Source organism: Dermochelys coriacea, chromosome 3 (assembly GCF_009764565.3).
Source record: "Dermochelys coriacea isolate rDerCor1 chromosome 3, rDerCor1.pri.v4, whole genome shotgun sequence".
NCBI classification, from domain to species: Eukaryota; Metazoa; Chordata; order Testudines; family Dermochelyidae; genus Dermochelys; species Dermochelys coriacea.
Window position 1 is genome coordinate 148652920 of NC_050070.1, and position 20248 is coordinate 148673167.

Consider the following 20248-nt stretch of genomic DNA (forward strand, 5'->3'; position numbering starts at 1 on the left):
ATCACACGGAGACATTGTAGGAACCAGTTTTTGGTGTGTTGTTGGTACTATGTTTCAGTCCTCCTTGGACCCATACGTGGAACACATTTGTGCCTTGCCTTCACACACATGCCGATGACACTTCTGGATCATGTTGCCCTCACTTCTGTTTCTGCAAAACTGGGTTGTAGTCATGGATCTATTGGATGAGCTGCTCCTATTCCTTGTTGCAGGATAAATGTTTATGTAGTCGAGTAGGTGCTTAGCAAGATGCTGGATGGCATTTCAGCATCATTTTTTGCCAAAATCAAACTGACGCCTGCAAGAATAATTCATTTTTCACACAGTGGACAGATATGCTGAATGCTGCTATTGCCTTTGGTGTACCATCATTTCTGGCACAGGAGAAATAGCATGGTGTGGTGGGGGCGCGTCATCCTGCAGGCTTGGGAGCAGCAGCAGTGGCTCCAGAGCTTCCACATGAGGAAACAGACCTTCATGGAGCTATGTGAGAATCTTGCACCATCCTCCAGCACCAGGACACTTGATGGAGGGAAGCCATATTGGTACAGAAGCAGGTTGTTGTTTCCCTGTGGAAGTTGGCCATCCCAGACAGCTACAGGTCTGTTGGAGTAGGAAAGTTCACTGCTGGGTTTGTGGTTGTGGAGGTTTGTGAGGTGATTAACACTGTGGTTTACCCATTGGTGGTTGCCATAAGAAACACTCCTGAAATAATAGCTAGTTTTAAAAGGATAGGGTCCCCAAACTTCATTGGGGTCATCAATCGCACTCACAAGTCAGTTTGTTTGCCACAAAGAACAAGTGAATATGTGAACCACAAAGGTTACTATTCCATCATTATGCAAGGCTTGGTGTACTTCAGAGGTAGGTTCATGAATACTAACGTGTGAGAAACGCAGGGAAGTTTCATGATGCCAGGGGTGCTGAGATCTCTCTTGTACTTTAAGGGGGAAACAGGAACTTTATTCCCCAGAAATGATATTGTTATAAGCCGTGTATCTGAGCTACTTGCTGTATGTGGGGTTCCCCCAAAACCCATTCCTGCTATGATTCATGAAACTGTACCCTGACACCGGGAGCCCTGGAGGAAAAAAAAATTCAGTTTCACGCTCTGTAGCTGCAGGATGGTCATGGAGTGAGCATTTGGTAGGCTGAAGGCTCATTGGTGCTGTCTGTGAATCAGCCTGAATGCCAGTGTGGCCTGCTTCACACTGCCCAACAGTTACGAGGCTAAAGACGCATATTTCTGCATCAAGTGAACTCAGGATGCTTCTAGTTTGCAAACTCTGTACAGTCAGCAGGATCCTACACATGTGCATGCTGATGCTGGGTCCAGGCATGCAAGAGAAAATAGGGATGCCATATGAGTACTGAGTACTCAGTGCTTTTGAAAATTAAGCCACTTATCTAGTAGAGCTTGGCAAAAAATTTTGCACAAATACACTATTTTTGTTGAAAAATGCAGTTTTGGTTGCCTTGAAACTATTCACAAATTTTGACATGAATTCTCCAAATATTTTCAGCCAAACATTTTTTGGGACTTAAATGCCATTTGCAAAATGTGGGGGAGAAGGAGACTCCCATCTTATAACTTTAGCCATTGCTTAGGGCACTCAGGCGGGATGTGGGAGACTCTGGTTCAATTCCTCTCGATCTGATAACTTCTCCTCCTCCTCTTTTATAAAGCTATCCCTTTCAAACTGATTGAAACTCAATGTTTTGGATTAAACATGTTTTGTTTCACCCAAAACTATTTTTTTGATTCGCTGACCTTTTTCCCAGTTTTCAAATTCAGTTCAACCTGTACCAAGTTCTTTTTTATGTTTTCCTCCCTGCCAGAAAACTGAAAAGTCAGTTATTCACCGAGCTCTGGAATTCAGGTACCTAAATAAGTAATAGGTAAAAGTGAGAACTGATTAGGCAAAGATTGTAACTTGCTAAAATTAAGTTTGTCACTAAAAAGGGGTTTTGTTTTCTTTTGTTTATAATTGTATCTGTCTTTCTCTTGCTTTATATCACTTAAATCTCTGTTCTTTATTCATATACTTATTCTTGGTTTTAATATAAACCACCTCCATTCTGTTATATTGAACTAAAGAGAGAGTCCTCAGGTAACCTAACAGGCTGGGGTATATACTGTCTCTTGGGGGTAGTGAATTTAATCATTTTATGAATGTCCAGTATGGCAATGTTGAGACTTGCAGAGTCTTGAGGAGTTGGATGGTGAGGCGCACAGAGCAGTGTGGCAGGCACCTGATACACAGTTTAAGCCCCAGCAAAGCTCACTCTTCCTCAGGCACAGTGGCTTGCAGTTCTGCTTCCCTTGAGCAGAGTGTCAGCATCTAACTTCAGGCACCCATTTTTGAAAATCTTGGCCTAGATCAGTGGTCACCAACCAGTAGCTCAATCGTGGAGCTCTGACAGTCGATCTCCGTCTGTCTAGGTTTGCCAACCCTCCTGCAGCCTAATCAGGAGACCAGCCGCTAACAATCTGGTGGCACAGCAGGGCTAAGGCAGGCTCCTTGCCTGCCCTTGCCCTATGCTGCTCCCAGAAGAAGCCAGCATATTCCTGCAGCCTCTGGGGGAAGGGGGGGAGCACTGTCCCTGCAGCTCCCATTGGCCGGGAAGGAGAATGTGGCCAATGGGAGCTGCAGGGGTGGTGCATGCTTCCAGGGGCAGTGCGTGAAGCCACCTGCACCTTCCCACCCCCAGAGCTGCTGCTGGACATGCCAGCCACTTCCAGGAGCATCACAGGGCCAGGGCAGGGCAGGGAGCCTGCCTTAGCCCTGCTGTGCCACCTCCAACACAGAGCAGCCTGAGGTAGCGGTGACCAGATGGAGCCTGCACTCCAAACTGCTCCCAGAGCTCACACCCTCTCCTGTACCCTGCTCCAGCCTTCTCCCAGAACCTGCACCCCAACCTGCTGCCTGAGCCGGAGGCCCCTCCAGAGCCCCCTCCAGAGCCAGCAACCTGCATCCTTCCTGCACCCAACTTCCTGCCCCAGCCCTGAGCCCCTTCCTGCACTCAAACTCCCTCCCAGAACCTGCACCCTGAACTCCCTCCCGCATCCCAACCCCCTGAGTCCCTCCACACTTTGAACCCCTTGGTCCCAGCCCAGAGCCCACACCCCCTTTCGCAGCCCAACCCCTGTCCCAGCCCGGTGAAAGTGAGTGAGGGTGGGGAGAGCAAGTGGGGAAGGGCCTTGGAGTAGGGGCGTGCAGAAGTGTGGCCTCGGGGGAAGGGGCCTGGCAGGGGTGAGTCAAAGGTGTTTGGGTTTGTGTGATTACTATTTTTATACATTTTCTTTGAGGTAGATCCTGTGTTGCACTTAAATTCAAAAAGTGATCTTGTGCTTAAAAAGGTTGGAGACTGCTGGCCTAGAGCTTTTAGAGAGTGAGATTTGTGAGGTGTGATGAGTTTGCTTGGTCGGGACATTAGCTGCTATTCTTAGTTGCTTGCTTGCTTTTTTTTTTTTTTTTTTGTAACTTACATAAAAGGCATTTCAGGTGAGTGCCCTTAAATCTTATAAACTAAAATAAATTAGCTATTCTAGAGACTTTTATGTTATGTCTTTGGTTTTCAATTAAATGTCATTATGAATATTAAAGATTTTAAACAGTTCTTTGGCTGGCCTTGAAAAATCTACTTGCCTACTTACACGCAAGCAAGGGAGGAGGCATTATTCCATTGGTAGGGTGATGCAACCTTTCAATTCTGGCAGAATCTATCTGCTAACCTTTTACTTAAAATAAGTAGTGTCTAGCATTTGTGGGTTGCCAAGATTATGCTGGTTTATATTCAAAAGGTGGACAGCTGCAGTGCCTCACTGCTGTTCTCAAGCAGCTGTCCTGTGAAAATCAGGACCTCAGGACAATCTCTCTGTTGTTCATTATTTAGAACCTTGGTGCTTAATATGGTGTGGGTGGCCAGAGGGCTGTCTGGTCTGGGATCTCAATGATTACATTAGTGGAGCCAACTGATGCTAATGAGAGTGGGAAACTTTCCAAAAAACATTCCTAGTGCAAACATGGTGTAAGTGTCTAAACTTTTTGGGCCCTGATGTAGCATTGTAAGAGAAGACGAAGCTGATAAGGGAGTAATGAATATATCTTTTAGTTAAACATGAACTTAAGTTAAGGACATATTTGTATACATTTTTTTTCTTATTTGCATCCCCCCTAAGTAATGTAGTTTAATTTGGCAGCATTTGTTTTGTCACATGAACCTATGAAATATTTTTAAAAGTTATCTGGACTGGTGATCTGTTATGTCACTCCAAATCCTTGACTCTGGGAGCCAGCCTTGCTGTGTTCCTCTGTGAGAACCCCCACTCCCAGGCTGTTTACAAACAGGCGCTAGCATGTAAGCTGCTCCCAGCACGAGTGAGCACTTTTAGCCAGCTGCTGCTTGGATTGTGCAACCGAATGACACTAGCCAATATCTCCGGTCCCAGACTCAAGTGTCCAGTTATGCCCCCTGGACGCTGCAAGCTTTACGTGAGTGTGTCAATTTAACAAAGAAAATATGTACCAGTCTTGTTATCCCAAGGGGAGTCGCTGACACGCTTTCAAACCAAAACGCACTGCTTCAGGTAAAATAAACAATTTATTAACTACAAAAGATAGTGGTTATAAGTTATTTTAAGGTGATTATAAGTCAAAGCACAAGAAGTCAGATTTGGTCAAATGAAATAAAAGCAAATACATTCTAAGATGATCGTAACACTTTCAGTGCCCTCACAAACTTAGATGCTTCTCACCACAGGCTGGCTGGTTGCCCTTCAGCCAGGGTCTCCCCTTTGAGCGCTTCAGTTATTTGGTGGTGGTATCTGTAGATGGAGATGGAAGAGAGAGCCAGCATGGTAAACATCTCTCCCTTTTATCATGGAGGTGACTAACTCGAGAGTCCAACCAATCCTTTGTTGCTGCCTAGGCCAGTGTCCTTTGTTCCTGTGAAGCTGGGCAGGGTTTGTCCCATACATGCCCTGATGAGGTGTGAATTGCCCATGTTCCTGAAGAGTTTTGCCTGGGCTTGTTATAAGCCATGAGGACACATTTTCAGCCTCAAAACTATATGCATGAAATTACAACCTATAACATTACTATATAACAACAATGCTCAATGCAATATGAGCCTTCTGAAGATACCTGACATGCAAACTTTGCATTGGGTACCACACAATCATATTATAAGGATGAACATGGGGTTGCAGGGTGTTCCCCCAAGATGCAGTGTGTTACACCTGTCCCCTTAGTTTACTGCAAGAGGGTTAGTCACTGACCATCTCAAAGGCAGTTTGTTATAGTTCTCTTGGCATCCAGCCATTAAGGCCATGAGGTTTGGCCAGCCACTGCTTGGATTGTGCAACCGAATGACACTATCAGATCACTGGTCCAGATAACACCAGGGGAACGTCACAGTGGCACAGCAAGCAGGGTAAGGCTGGCTTCCAGGGTCAAGGATTGAAGTGACCTAGCAGATCACCGATCTAGATAACACCAGGGGAACGTCACAAGTACTATTAAGAGATAAGTGAATACTTTGTTTTTGTGGATACAGACTAACCTGGCTACCCCCTGATACTTTTTTGTATTGTCCAGTTCATCACTATGGTAGTGTATTCCTTTCTGGACATACTTCAGAGCAGATAGCTGTATTTTTTTTTAATGCTTGCCCCTTGAAGCCTTAAACCCAGGAAATGATGCACAACTGCAGTGTGTAAGTAATTGCCTCTCTCTGGAATCATGTAATATTTATTTGATCAGAAATCTGCATTTTTGTAATATTTCCCCCCACTGTCATATAGGCTTCATTGTACAGATGGCTGTCATTTGACAATTACTAGCTCAAGAAAGAGCTGTGAAGAACGAATGAAAATCTAGGCCTGCATGTATATAAAATCCTTAGTGGGTTTCTTTATGCACTTTTCTTTAATAAAAAAAAAAACAAATGACATCCTTCTGTGTTTTTTTTATATATGTTAATGTGCTTGCATGACCTTCAAGAAGCTATCAAAGTATGGTGATGTAGATAAGGGAAATGGGTATTGTAAGTTGTATAGGTTGACATTGAAATGTTTTCTGTCAGTTACTGAAATTGGTGAAGAGGGATAAAATTGGTTCTGCTAGAAACATACGTTTTTATGGGTCAAGTCTGAAGTCCAAAAATATTTATTTAAAAGAGGATGTGTTTAATGATGAATGTGAAAAGCTAAAACACAAAGCAAATCAGATGGCTTCATAACAAGAAAGTGCTCCTGTGAATTACCAAGATGTAAGGTCAATGTTCAGCTAACTTCCCCAGTCTGTTGAAATAAATTCCATAAGTCCAGTGTGCTAATCAGGTTGCACCAAAATAACATTTAATAGTGCCAGTGTCCTGAACACTTCATTTTTTGATGCTTAAGTAATGAGATATGGAACAGTCATTTATTGATAGACGAGTAATTTATAAACACTTTTTCTTCTTGGACTCTTGAAACCTATTTTAAAATTGCGTTTCTTCAAAAATCAGAAAATATAGTGTTAATTTTTTGTTCAGCTTGTATGATTGCATAGCTAGGGAAGAATAATTATGTATGTATCTGAGCTCAAATGTGCAAACATACATTGTCTTTGTTAGAGGAAACATTCTGAGAGATAATGAATACTATATGATTCCTGAACAGTGCATTTAATATATGAATTGCCAAAAGGGATCATTTAATATTCTATCCAGTCTAGTAACCTGTCTGACAATGGCTACCATGCTTTAGAAGAAGGTGCAAGAATCTTTAATGATAAATTCTAGAATGAAACTTTCCTATGCAAATACAGATAATGGTAAAGCACTTCCAAAGCTATGGATGAAAATGGCTATATTGGGTTGTTTTCTATGTCCGAGAATTTTTATATTGCTTATTTCCTCTTTGAGGAGCATCCCTGTGGGTGCTCCACTCCGTGTCTTGGCACCCTGCGCTTGTAATCGGAGATTTGTAGTAGCAGTGCCCTGGTTGGCCACGCACACGCGGCAGCCATTTCACATGGCCAACTGTCCCTCAGTTCCTTCTCTACCGCTTTTGGCTTGAGTCAGACCAAAAGCAGCACATCTCTCAAATCGTAGATAGCTACCCTTCTTTCTTTGTAAACTACCCTTCCTTTCATTTTGTTCTCTTATTTACGCTACTTTTACCCTTTAACATTTTTTTTCTATATAGCTTTTTTTCTTCCACCCACCCCGCCTTCAGCGGGCCCCCACTTTGAATAACAACAACTAAGTATGGGACTCATCTCCTTCCCTCAGGCATGCCCAGCTCTCCTGGTTTCAATTGCTGCATAACCTGTAGACTCTCCATTCCTGTGTCGAATGGCCACGCTCAGTGCATCCGCTGCCTCAGAGACTCGTATTGCCCAAAAGTGTCTGTTGTAAAAACTTAACTGCTAGGACACATGGCGAGGAAACTCCAACTCAAACTGTTAATGATGGAAAAGTCCCTGAGACCAGAATGCCTTCAGGCCAACAATCACCATCGGCAGCCTCTGACAGGGGTTCTACCTCTAAGACTGTTGCCGAGGAGTCCACTTCCAAAAAGGTCACAAAAAAGCAGACTCGTACATCCCCCACAGAGAGATTCGCCCAAAAGAAAGCGATCTCCGGGTAGAAAATCTGCCCTGGTACTGACAGCACTGAAACTGTTGGACCACAAGACACCAGGAATGTTGTGTACTGAGATGTTCCAAGGAGTTGAAGACTCAGCACGGGCAAGCTGTCTCTCAGGTGCATGCCATAAGATTCAGAGACCTACCTCAGCACTGGCGGAGCCAAGGAAATCCTTTGCACCGAGCAGTGCAATGGTGCCGCCCCCAGTACTCACGCAGCATAGCAAGTATGCAGTACCAACAGCTCTGACATTAACTGCAATTCAAAGTGTATTTCCATCCCCGGCACCAAGCTTCCTGGTTCCATGCCAATTCAGCAGGCATACAGACCTCATAGTCACCTCCACACTGGGGACCCCTTTGTTTGGCACTGATGGTACCCCAGTCAGGCCTGGACTGAGCTGAATAGACACTCCAAGTGGATCTGCACCTCTGCTACCTAGTGATGAGGATGATGTAGGCCTTTACACCCCTCGTCATTCCTCCCTGAAACTGGCACCCTCTCACCAACAACCACCTATGGAAGGGTGAATTTGGCAGTCACAACCATGGATGCCATCACCCATTGTTTTGTTACCCAATTGACCACACTGGGACCCATGAGAAATCTACAGGGCCCAGAATCTTAAACCTCTCAACTCACCAGCATCAGGGACCAACTGGTGCCCTTCACCCATGGGCCCACCACCACCGGAGGCCCAGGAGGAAGGTGGAGAGGAGCCCGAAGAGGCCCCTGAAGGTGATGCACTGCCACCCACCCATATTCGTCCTTGTCCCCGGATGAAACAGTTATGCCACCACCTCCCACTACAGGAGATGACTTCAAGTGCTTCCAGGACTTATTCAAAAGTTGCAGAATCCCTGGACATCTCTTTCGCAGAGCTGCCAGAGATCCAGTACAAACTTACCAACATTCTACCGGCATCCCCATCAGCAAAGATGGCTCTTCCCATCAACGCTGCCATAATGGATCCTGCAAAGACAATATGGCAGACACCTGCCACTATCCCACCCTCCTGTAAAACACTGGACAGAAAATATTACGTACTAGTGAAAGGGGCTGAGTTCTTATTTACTCACCCGTCTCCAAATTCACTAGTTGTAGAGGCAGTAAACCAAAGGGGAAAACAGCACCAGTCAAAAACCACCCCTTATGGCAAAGATTTGAAAAAGTCTTGACCTCGTTGGATGCAAGCCTATTCCTTGGCCTCACTGCAATTCCATGTAGCAAATTACTTAGCTTTGTTGGCAAAATACACTTACAACTTGTTTAATAAAATTACATCTTTTATTTACCAAATGCTGGAGGAATCAAAGGAGCAATACAGAGCTAACCTTGCGGAGGGCTCCTTAATTTCCAAAACAGCTTTGCAGGCATCCCTCGATTCCGCTGACACAGCAGCTCATTCTATCGCCACGTCCATTTCATGTATCGAGCATCATGGCTCTACCTCTCTGGATTCCCTAGGGAAGTACAAGCCACAGTTGAGGACCTGCCCTTTGAGGGCCAAAAACTATTTGCTGAAAGCACAAATTCATCTCTACATACCTTGAAGACTCGAGAACCACCTTGAAGACCTTGGGTATTTATGTCCCTCCAAATAAGAAGAAACAGGTCAGATTTTACACTCAAAGATTCTGTCCTACACCATACTCTCAACTCAGAGAAACTACGATCAACTCTGCAAACAAAAACAAACGCGCACGAGGAACCAAAATCGACCCGCTATGTCTCAACCTTCACGTCACGTCAATCATTCTGAAATATTGGGCAAGGGCTCAAGACCTCTGTTCTCCCATTCCAGAATATCAGATGACTTGTGGTCCATTTGGAGATCGTGTGCTACCACACTATCCAGTCTGGAACGACATTACTACAGACGAGTTCTGGAAACCATTCCAACGGGTTACTCTATCCCATTTACTTCTATCCCACCTACCTATCCACCTTCCCTGACCTTCTTCAGAGACCCCACTCATGAGCCCCTATTACAGCAGGAAATAAACCATCTCCTGCAACTAGAAGCCGTGGAATCAGTAGCACCTCACACATGAGAAGAGTTTTATTCCCGTTGTTTTCTCATGCAGAAAAAGAATGATGGGTGGAGATCCATTCTGGACTTACACAAACTTGTTGAATTTGCATGAGCACTCAGCATTTCAAAATTGTAACCCTAGCAACCATAATTCCGGCATTAGAGAAAGGAGATCGGCTCTTGTCCCTCGACCTACAAGATGCCTATTTTCATGTCACCATTCATCCAGTGCACAAATGATTCCTGTGCTTCACACTAGGCCATCAACATTACCAATACAAAGTGCTACACTTTTTTGGATTATCGACAGTCCCAAGGGTATTCTCCTCCAAGGTCCTAGCCGTTGCCATAGGTCACCTCCACAGGCTAGGGGAAATGATCTTCCCATACTTGGATGACTGCCTCATAAGAGCACCAACACAACAGACTCAAGTACAAGTACATAAACCACAGTAACCTTCTTCACCAACCTAGAGTTTCAAATAAACATCCAAAAGTACACCTTGGTCCTTGTCCAACAACTAAATTTTATAGAGGCCTATCTCAACTGTCTCTCAGAAAAAGCGAGACTACCCAGGCACCGATTCCTCATACTAACCACACTGATAACTATGCTCATAGACAGCCCCCAAACATCTGCCAGGATCTACTTACAGCTCTTGGGGCATATGCCTGCTACGATTTATGTAGTCAGACATGCCAGACTACATATGAGATGCCTACAGGCTTGGCTTTGCACCTGCTATATATCACAGAGGCATTTCCTCCACAAATGGCTCACTATGCCCTGCAAAGTGAAGGATTCCCTCCAGTAGTTTTTGCAACTGCAAAATGTCTGCTCGGGGACCCACTTCAACAAAAAGCTTCTCACCATAACGATCACCATAGATGTCTCCCTCATGGGGTGGGTAGCTCATCTGGACAACAACACTATCCAGTGGTCCCCAGTGGAAGCCAACTTGCCTATAAACTTTCTAGAACTCTGAGCATTCAGAAAAGCATATGAGCACTACCGTCCGCTCATCTGCGGCAATACTATCAAAGTCCTCACGGACAACACAGCCTGCATTTTTATATAAACCAACAGGGGAGCTCAATCATATCCTCTATACATTGAGGCACTATGCCAGGAAAGGGCAAACTACGGCCCATGGGCCGGATCCAGCCCATCAGGGCTTTCACTCCGGTCCTTGGGATTGCCATCCCCATGGCGCAGGGGGACTAAGGCAGGCTCCCTCCCTGCCCTGGCCCCGCGCCACTCCCAAAAGCGGCCAGCACCATGTCCCTGTGGCCCTGGGCGGGGGGGGCAGAGGGCTCTGTGCACTGCCCTCGCCTGCAGGCACTGCTCCCTGCAGCTCCCATTGGCTGGGAAAGGGGAATCGTGGCCAATAGAAGCTTTGGGGATGCTACCCACAGGTGAAGGCAGTGTGCGGTGGACCCGCCTGCCCCGCCCCAGCCCACCCCACCCCCCCCCAGGAGCCACTGCTGGATATGCTGTCCACTTCCGGGAGCGGCACAGGACCAGGGCAGGTAGAGAGCTCTTGAGGTAAGCGGCACCGGGCCAGATCTTGCCCCCCTGCCCTGAGCCCCCTCTCGTACCCCTCCTCCATCCCAACCCCCTGCCCTGAGCCCCCTCCTGCACTCCAGCCCCCTGCCCTGAGCTACCCCTGCCCCAGCCCTACGTTCATGGCCCTGCATATAATTTCCCCACCCAGATGTGGCACTCAGGCCAAAAAGTTTGCCCATCCCTGCACTATGCCTATGGCAATAGTGCATCTCCAATAATGTATATATCTCCACGTCTTACCTGCCAGGGCTTCAGAATACTGCGGCAGACCACCTGAGAAGACACTTCTCACAATCCCATGAGTGGAAGATGGACTACCCAACCCTCGTGACCATATTTAAACATTGGGGGTTCCCTACTTCAGATTTATTTGCAATGGCTCACAATATGAAATGCCCTCAGTAGTGCTCCCAAGCAGGGCTTGGTCACCGCTCCCTCGGCGATGCCCTCCTTACAAAATGGGATGCACCAGTAACCTACACTGCCCCCCTCCCCTCCCCACCCCATCCCCCGCGATTCCTCTATTGAGCCAGTGCTTCACAAAATCAGACAGGACAAGGCCAGGGTCATACTTATTGCACCCACATTGCCCAGGAAAATGTGGTTCCCATACCTGAGACAGATGGTGGTGAAACTGTCTCGAACCCTTCTGCTACTTCCTCATCTCCTGACACAGAACGCTAGCCGCATCCATCACCCCAATCTAGCAGTTTTCCATCTCAAGGAATGGTTATTCCATGGCTAACAGCGCTAGATAATGACTACTCCAAAGAAGTTAAAGACATTCTCTTGAATAGCCGCAGGCCAACTGTAACACTGTATGGAATCTGGGGGACACTTGAGGATATTATGAGTATCAATATTGTAAAATCGTAATGAGTTATGCCAGATAGGCCATGTAAGGTATGACAGGTTCAGTCACAGAGCCCCCCCCTTGGGACTGTCACCTGATGTGCTGAAATTACTTCTGAGCCCGTTTTCCCTGCCAGTTTGGGAGTTCCAGAACCCTGTCTTGTTGAGCCAGACAAGCTAGCCTGCTGCAACACAGACCCAGGGTCTGGTCCATGCCCGCAAAGCTGCAGACTTAACTGAAAACAGCTCAGCATGTTACCTGTCTCCAGCACCCCAACACCCAGTTCCCAGTGGGATCCAAACCCCAAATAAATCTGGTTTACTCTGTATAAAGCTTATATAGGGTAAATCCATAAATTTTTCACCCTCTAACACTACGAGAGAGAGATGCACAGCTGTTTGCTCCCCCAGCTATTAATCACTTACTCTGGGTTTATTAATTTACTGAATAAAATCACTTTTGTATAAAAAGTAGGGTTTAAGTGGTTTCAAGTAATAACAGACAGAACAAAGTAAGTCACCAAGCAAAATAAAGCAAAACGCGCAAGTTTAAGCCTAGTACATTAAGAAACTGATTACAGGTAATACCTCATCCTCAGAGTGTTCCAATAAGCTTCTTTCACAGACAAGACTCCTTCTGCGTCTGGGCCCAATCCTTTCCTTGCTTCATTCCTTGTTAGTTCCAGGTGGTAAGCAGGGGTTTTCTCATGACTGGCAGTCCCCTTTGTCTTGCTCCACCCCCTTTTATAGCTTTGGCACAAGGATGGAATCTTTTGTCTGTGCTTGTGCCCACCCCCGCCTCATCAATGGATAAATACAAGGATTAAGATGGATTCCAGTATCATGTGACATGGTCACCCACATGTCACTGTAAGACCTCCTAGTCTCCATTCTTCCTGGGTTGACCCACATGTATACAGGAAGGTTTGCAGGTAAATAAACAATTTACAACCAATTGTCCTAGTCAGTGGGAGCCATCACGATTCTAAACCACTATTAATGGCCCACACTTTGCATAATTACAATAGGACCTTAGTTATACTTCATATTTCTAGTTTCAGATATGAGAATGATACATGCATACAAATAGGAGAAATGTATTCAGTGGGTTATAACCTTGTTATACCTTACAAGAGACCTTTTCCATAAAGCATATTCAAGTTATATCATATTCACACTCATAAGCATATTTCCATAAAACATATGGAGTGCAAAGTCCCACACTATCAATATTGTCTATTTGTGATGAGTTATTCTAGATAGGCCATTTAAGGTATCTGCAAAAATGTTTTGCCAGATGTGATCTCATTTATGTGTTTGTATCACCTTTGTATTATGAGTTATACATATGTCTGTATTTCAAACTTGTGCTATGCTTCTGGGTGACGCCCCTAGACAGTTTGGCATCAGCACTGCCTAGGCTGCTTGATGGCCTGTTAAGGACCATCAGCTATACAACTGAACCATTGAGAGAAGGCAGATACATTTTATGACACAGCAAGGCATGCAGGGGCATGCTTATTGACAAAACAAGGCTTTCAAGCCATGTGCGAGTCAGCTTGTGGTTGGAACAAAGGAAGCACAGGCCACATGGCAAAAGACTATAAAAGACTATCTCCATTCCTGCTTCTTACCTCTGGAGTAACCTTTCTACAAACGAAGCTCTGAACAAAGGACTGAATGACCCATCCAAGCTATGGATATGTTCCAGAGGGACTTTCAAGCCAGCAAACTTACCGATACTGCTAAGAACCTGATGGACTTGAAAGTCTTTGTATGTATGTGGCTGTTTTACCATTTTAACATCTCTCTTCTTGTTCTCTTTTCTTGATAATAAACCTTTAGTTTTAGATACTAATGGATTGGCTGGCAGGGTGGTATTTTGGGTAAGATCCAAACCTGTACTGATCTGACAATGTAGCTGACCCTTTGGGTCAGAAGAACATTTTGTGTATGTGAGCAGAATTTTTCAAATAACTTCACTAGGTGGTGATTGAGAGCCAGAGCACTGGTATGCAATAAAGTGGGCTGTGTGATTTTTTTTTTTGCTTCTTGATAAACAGTGTGGGGAATCAGAAGTGCAGTTTGTGACTGGTTGGGGAATTTAACTTCAGTGTTACTCCCAAACTGGTGGGTATCTGTTCTCCCTTTTGCTGCCTACCCTGACCTTGTCGTTTCCAGTGAGAGTTGCCCTAGGCACCCTGGTCATACCGAGCACACACAAAACATATGCTTAGAAGTGGGTACAATTCTGCACCTGGTGTGAGGCTAACCACATGTCTCCTTATTCTGCTCCTCTACCAGTGTTCTGGACTATATACTAGACCTTAAAAAATTGGGTCTCTCCAACAATTCCATAAAGGTATACCTAGCTGCAATCACCTCACTACACAAGAAGGTAGATGGAACCACCATCTTTGCTCACCCAACAACTAAGTGTTTCCTAAAGGGCATAACTAACACTTACCCACCTCTGAAAGACCCTACTCCTATGTGGGACTTTAGCCTTGTGCTCCACACCCTCATGGGGAAATCATTCAAACCCCCTAGCAACTGCTCATTGCCACACTTATCAGTCAAGGTCGCCTTCTTTATTGCTATCACTTCAGCAAGAACAGTAGCAGAGTTAGGTGCCCTAATGGCACAACTGCCTTATACCACGTTCCATAAGGACAAAATGATCTTATACCACATTCCATAAGGACAAATGACCAAACCACCCTAAATGTATACCCAAAGTAGCCTCCCCATTTCATTTAAACCAACCCATATACTTACCTGTATTTTTTCCAAAACCCCATGCCGACTCCAGGGAAGCAACTCTTAACGCTTGATGTCCGTAGAGTTCTGACCTTCTACCTAGAAAGAACAAAGACCTTTAGAAAGTCATCACGTCTCTTTCTATCTATTACAGAATGATCAAAGGGTGAGACCATCTCTAAACAAACATTAAGCAGATTTCTGGCTGTATCCATCTGTGTTACATCAGAGCAATATCCTGGCTCCATCAGGAGTTCATACAGGCTCCACCAGAGCACTATCCACGTCCATACCTTTTCTCAAGAACATACCCATTATAGACATTTGCAGGGCAGCTACCTGGGCCTTAGCCCACACTTTTTTACCAGACACTTTGCCTTAGAACAACATTCCACTACCAACACTCAGTTCGGACTCTCGGTGCTATTTACCGTCAACAAAGCTACTTCAAAGTACCTCCCTCCATTGAGGGGCACTGCTCCATAGTCACCTAAAGTGGAGCACCCACAGGGACATTTCTCAAAGAAGAAGAGAAGGTTACTCACCTTTGCAGTAACCTGAGATTCTTCGAGATGGTTGTCCCTGTGGGTGCCACTACCCGCCCTCCTCCTCCCCTCTACTTTGGAGTTTCACACTGATTCTCTGGGGTAGAGAAGAAACTGAGGGACAGTTGACTGTGCACACTAGGTAACCGCTCAAAGCGGTGTGGCCAACAAGGGTACTGCTACTACAAATCTCCAATTACAAGTGCAGGGCACCAAGACCCGTAAACTGGAGCACCCACAGGGACAACCATCTCAAAGAACCTCGGTTACTGCACAAGGTGAGTAACCTTTGATTTTTTTATCTTATCTAATGAAACATAATAAATGGCTGGAGGATGTTCTGACATGCTATCAATTGTGAACTGTACATTTAAAAAAACTTTTGTGAATTGAACTTTTTAATCTGACATTTCTTCTACCTTTTAATAATAATCCGCACTAACATAATGCCATCCATCTGAGATTCCTAAAGCACTTTTAATGAATGATGGCCAACATTTCCAAAAATGGGTGTCTGAAGTTAGGTTCTTACGTCCTTAACACCTGAATAATGAGCAGACTTTCAAAAGTGTTTCATTGGGTGTTGTCGAATACTGAGCACTTTTGAAAATCAGGCCACTTAATTTAGTGCTTAACTTTATGCATACTTTTGAAAACCTTAGCCCAAAATCTTAAAACCCAGTGTATTCCTTTATAATTATGCTGCATAAACTCTGCTGTATAAATCCTGGTCCATGTCTACACCTTCAGTTTTAAGGAAATTGTACACCACTGCTAGCAATAGTTGGGTGCTAGCGTGTACTAGCCCCTGGCATTACCTTTGTGATCTGCACCTACGATGCTAGGTGGACACTATGATTTTTTAAAAACACCGTGTAAACAAGGTCATGGTTGTAGTAGTTCATAGTCCCTGTAACAGCAGGCAAACTGCAGTGTAAACTCATTGCATTTTGGTAAAGAATCTGTTTTTGTGCTAACCTTCTTTGTATTAGTACGTATGCTATTTCAAAATAAAAATATTAAAAAAAACATATTGCTGCTTTTTCTGTTTACGTAAGAAATTAAAATTTCTGACATATTTTTCTTCTTGGTTACATGAGGACCTTCATTTATAATGTGATAGAAAAATGGATTATAAAGCCTACATTGGCTAATACATTTTAAAGAACCAATTACCTGTACCATGTTTTTCATGATTTTGTATTTCAGTTGCTTAGCTGAAGAACAAACTTGGGAATTCTTAATTCATTTTATTAATCAAAATAGAATGTTTAATGAGAGAACAAGTAATCATGGTAAATAAAATAAAGATTACTAATAGGGTTGATTACTAAGCTTACTAATAGGATTTAGCAGGCTTAAAAGAAGGAATTTAACTTGCGGTATTACAGCTTCTCAGAAGATAGCAGATCAAGTCACAATAACAGTAAATATCTTTAGCTTACATCTTGAAGCTTCTTCATCTCTCTGACAAGCTGTCATTTTCTTGTGACCACAAGCTCTGTGCTGTTTCTAGACTGTGATTGCTTTAGATACTCGCGATTTCTCTCAGCTGTTTTTACTACAAGAAAGTCGTTTTCCTGTCATAGGTGGTGCTATGCTGAATTAGTCTCGGCACTCTTAATGTATTGGCTTAGTAATTATTTCTAGACAACGAGCATTAAACTTGTTAATGAAACACAAGTATGTGACATACACTTGTCATTCGCAAAAAGAAAAGAGTACTTGTGGCACCTTAGAGACTAACAAATTTATTAGAGCATAAGCTTTCGTGAGCTACAGCTCACTTCATCGGATGCATTTGCAAATGCATCCGATGAAGTGAGCTGTAGCTCACGAAAGCTTATGCTCTAATAAATTTGTTAGTCTCTAAGGTGCCACAAGTACTCATTTTCTTTTTGCGAATACAGACTAACACGGCTGCTACTCTGAAACTTGTCATTCACAGGATCGTCAATTCAGGTGTGCAGTTACTGAGAAGTATTTATTTTAGTAAAGTGAAGTAAATAACAAAAGATTCTGTACGCTTATCTGTAGTAATTGGTGTGAAGGTGGACTGTCTAGTTCAGCTGGACAGTCTGCATTGATGACTTCTCGAGATACTTGGAACTGAAGTTCCTAACTAATTTTCATTCAGGGTGGTGTGACAGATGTAGTCTTACTGTTCTCCATTATTGCCGTGGTCACCCCAGTGACTAAAAGAGTTAACAAGATGGTTGTCTATGAAAAGACTGTATTTGTTACCCTCAGTGAGCATCCGGGGGCTCCAGTTCTCAGTGTCCATTTACATTGTGAAAACATCACATCAATTCTAAATCAAGCTGAGCTCATTCCCTGAACACATTTCCCATGACACAGTAAATTGGAGAATGAATCTGATTATAGAAAGGTAACATTAAATAGGCTTGTCTCTTTCACCAAGAGGATGTCAAGTGATTGTCTACTTGCAATAAATCAGTAAGATACCAGTCCTGTGTGGCTTTACTGTCAAATATAAAAGAGAAGATGGAACTGTCCTTCATTTTTATCATATAGCTGATAAAATGTTTTTGGGTGGCTGTCCCCACAGAGGAAACTTTAAGAAATTTTTAAATAAAAAATGTATATCTTTTAAAAAGTTCTGATTAGATTCAGATAACATATTAACGCCCACTTCTAAACTTTTAAATTTGTGGAGATAGAGGATGATGCACCCACTGTAAGTTTAACAAACTTTCCTTTTTGGGGTTATCAGTTATTGTTTTTTCTTAGAACTTCATTCGCCTGAGGGTGTTCTGATGTCTTTTTTTTTTTTCCTCTTGGTTTTTATTTTGCAGTGACAAACTTAGAGACTTTGTTCACAGATGATGAATGTTGGCATTTGACAGTTCAGTTCCATCTTGAATGTGCCTATACATTTTTGAATTACTATGAATATAAAAATGCTAAAAAGCATTTCAACGCAGCTAAAGACATAACCAAACTACAGATTAATTTGACAGGTAAGTTTTTGTTTACAAATATTATGAAAATGTGCTTTAACTAGCCTTGTATGGCTTGAGATTTTTTTTTAATGGCCAAGAAAAAAAGTGAGGTAATGTTTTGGAAATGCTTGCTTGTTAAGGGCAACTGTTCATTTTAAGTGGGGGGGGAGGGGATTGATTCTTGAGCTTGTAGCATATTCTGAATTTATATTGGTATCTGTGCAGTTACATTTTGTGCTCCTGTTCTCTTGTAAATAGTGCTAAAAGGGTGCAGAAGAAAAATTAGAATCAACACATCCACTGAGATACTTAGTGTTGTATTGTGATTTCATTTGTAAAAGCACCACTTCCTGAAAAACTGCAGAATAGTAGGCAGTCATTGTTTGTTTGTGAAACATCATTGTAATTCCTGGAAGTACTCATGTACAACATGGAAAACGAAGAGTGTGTACACAGACTGTAAATAGTAGTAACAAATGGCATAAACAGAAAGTCACTTAACCCTCTTGCTGTTTAGAAAATTAACCTTCTTTTCTATGTCTAGTAATTCTATAGCAAGGGCAATGGATTTTATTACATTTTTTTTCTTCTGTGTATCAATAGTTTATTCATGATTATGAAAGAAGATGTAATGGTAACTCCAGAAATACTACAGAGGAAATGGAGAGGACTGGGAACAGAGGGAAAATTCCCCAAACTTGTAAAAATGTCATGTCTACCAAGATAGGACAAGATCTTAAAAATATCTGTCTCCACATCAAATTGACCAAGAAAATTATGTACAATATTCATAGTAACCTTAGTTGCAAGCTTTTAACACATGGTTTTCTTGGTCAGAACTAGAATACCATATCCAATATATGAAATCTAAAAAGTGGATCAAGCAAAGTCATTCACCAGGAAGGAAAAAGATTTTATTTTGGTTTCTTTATGGTGGATGGTAATCTTTTAAAATCAACTTTCACTATGTGAGGAACTGCTTCATGTATTACTACATTAGGACACATCCTGATATGTTTCCAGTATTCAAGCAAATTCTTAGTCAATGAGTCTTCAGACCTGGCTGGTGGCATGCTTCAAAATTTTGGACATAAAAATTGAAACCAATAACTGTTTAGATTCATAGATTCATAGATATTAAGGTCAGAAGGGACCATTCTGATCATCTAGTCCGACCTCCTGCACAGCGCAGGCCACAGAACGTCACCCACCCACTCCTATGAAAAACCTCACCCATGTCTGAGCTATTGAAGTCCTTAAATCATGGTTCAAAACTTCAAGGAGCAGAGAAGCCTCCCTCCAGTCAACCATGCCCCATGCTACAGAGGAAGGCAAAAAAACCTCCAGGGCCTCTCCAATCTGCCCTGGAGGAAAATTCCTTCCCGACCCCAAACATGGCAATCAGCTAAACCCTGAGCACATGGGCAAGATTCACCAGCCAGATACCCAGGAAAGAATTTTCTATAGTAAATCAGATCCCATCCATCTAATATCCCATCTCAGGGGATTTGGCCTATTTACCCTGAATATTTAAAGATCAATTACTTACCAAATCCCATTATCCCATCATACCATCTCCTCCATAAACTTATTGAGTAGAATCTTAAAACCAGATAGATCTTTTGCCCCCACTGCTTCCCTTGGAAGGTTATTCCAAAACTTCACTCCTCTGATGGTTTAAAAACCTTCGTCTGATTTCAAGTCTAAATTTCCTGGTGGCCAGTTTATACCCATTTGTTCTTGTGTCCACATTGGTGCTGAGCTTAAATAATTCCTCTCCCTCTCCTATATTTATCCCTCTGATATATTTATAGAGAGCAATCATATCTCCCCTCAACCTTCTTTTAGTTAAGCTAAACAAGCCAAGCTCCTTAAGTCTCCTTTCATA

At 43.3% G+C, this 20248-nt stretch overlaps 1 protein-coding gene across 4 annotated transcripts in view; it reads left to right on the top strand.

The window, feature by feature from the left end:
* The window catches only part of TTC27 (tetratricopeptide repeat domain 27), a 203123-nt gene that overhangs the window by 34103 nt on the left and 148772 nt on the right, over window positions 1-20248 (top strand). For all 4 annotated transcript variants that reach the window (XM_038397195.2, XM_038397194.2, XM_043511535.1 and 1 more), the window contains exon 6: window positions 18214-18378. In XM_038397195.2, coding sequence (XP_038253123.1) covers window positions 18214-18378 — 165 coding nt within the window. The remainder of the gene's footprint in view (window positions 1-18213; window positions 18379-20248) is intronic.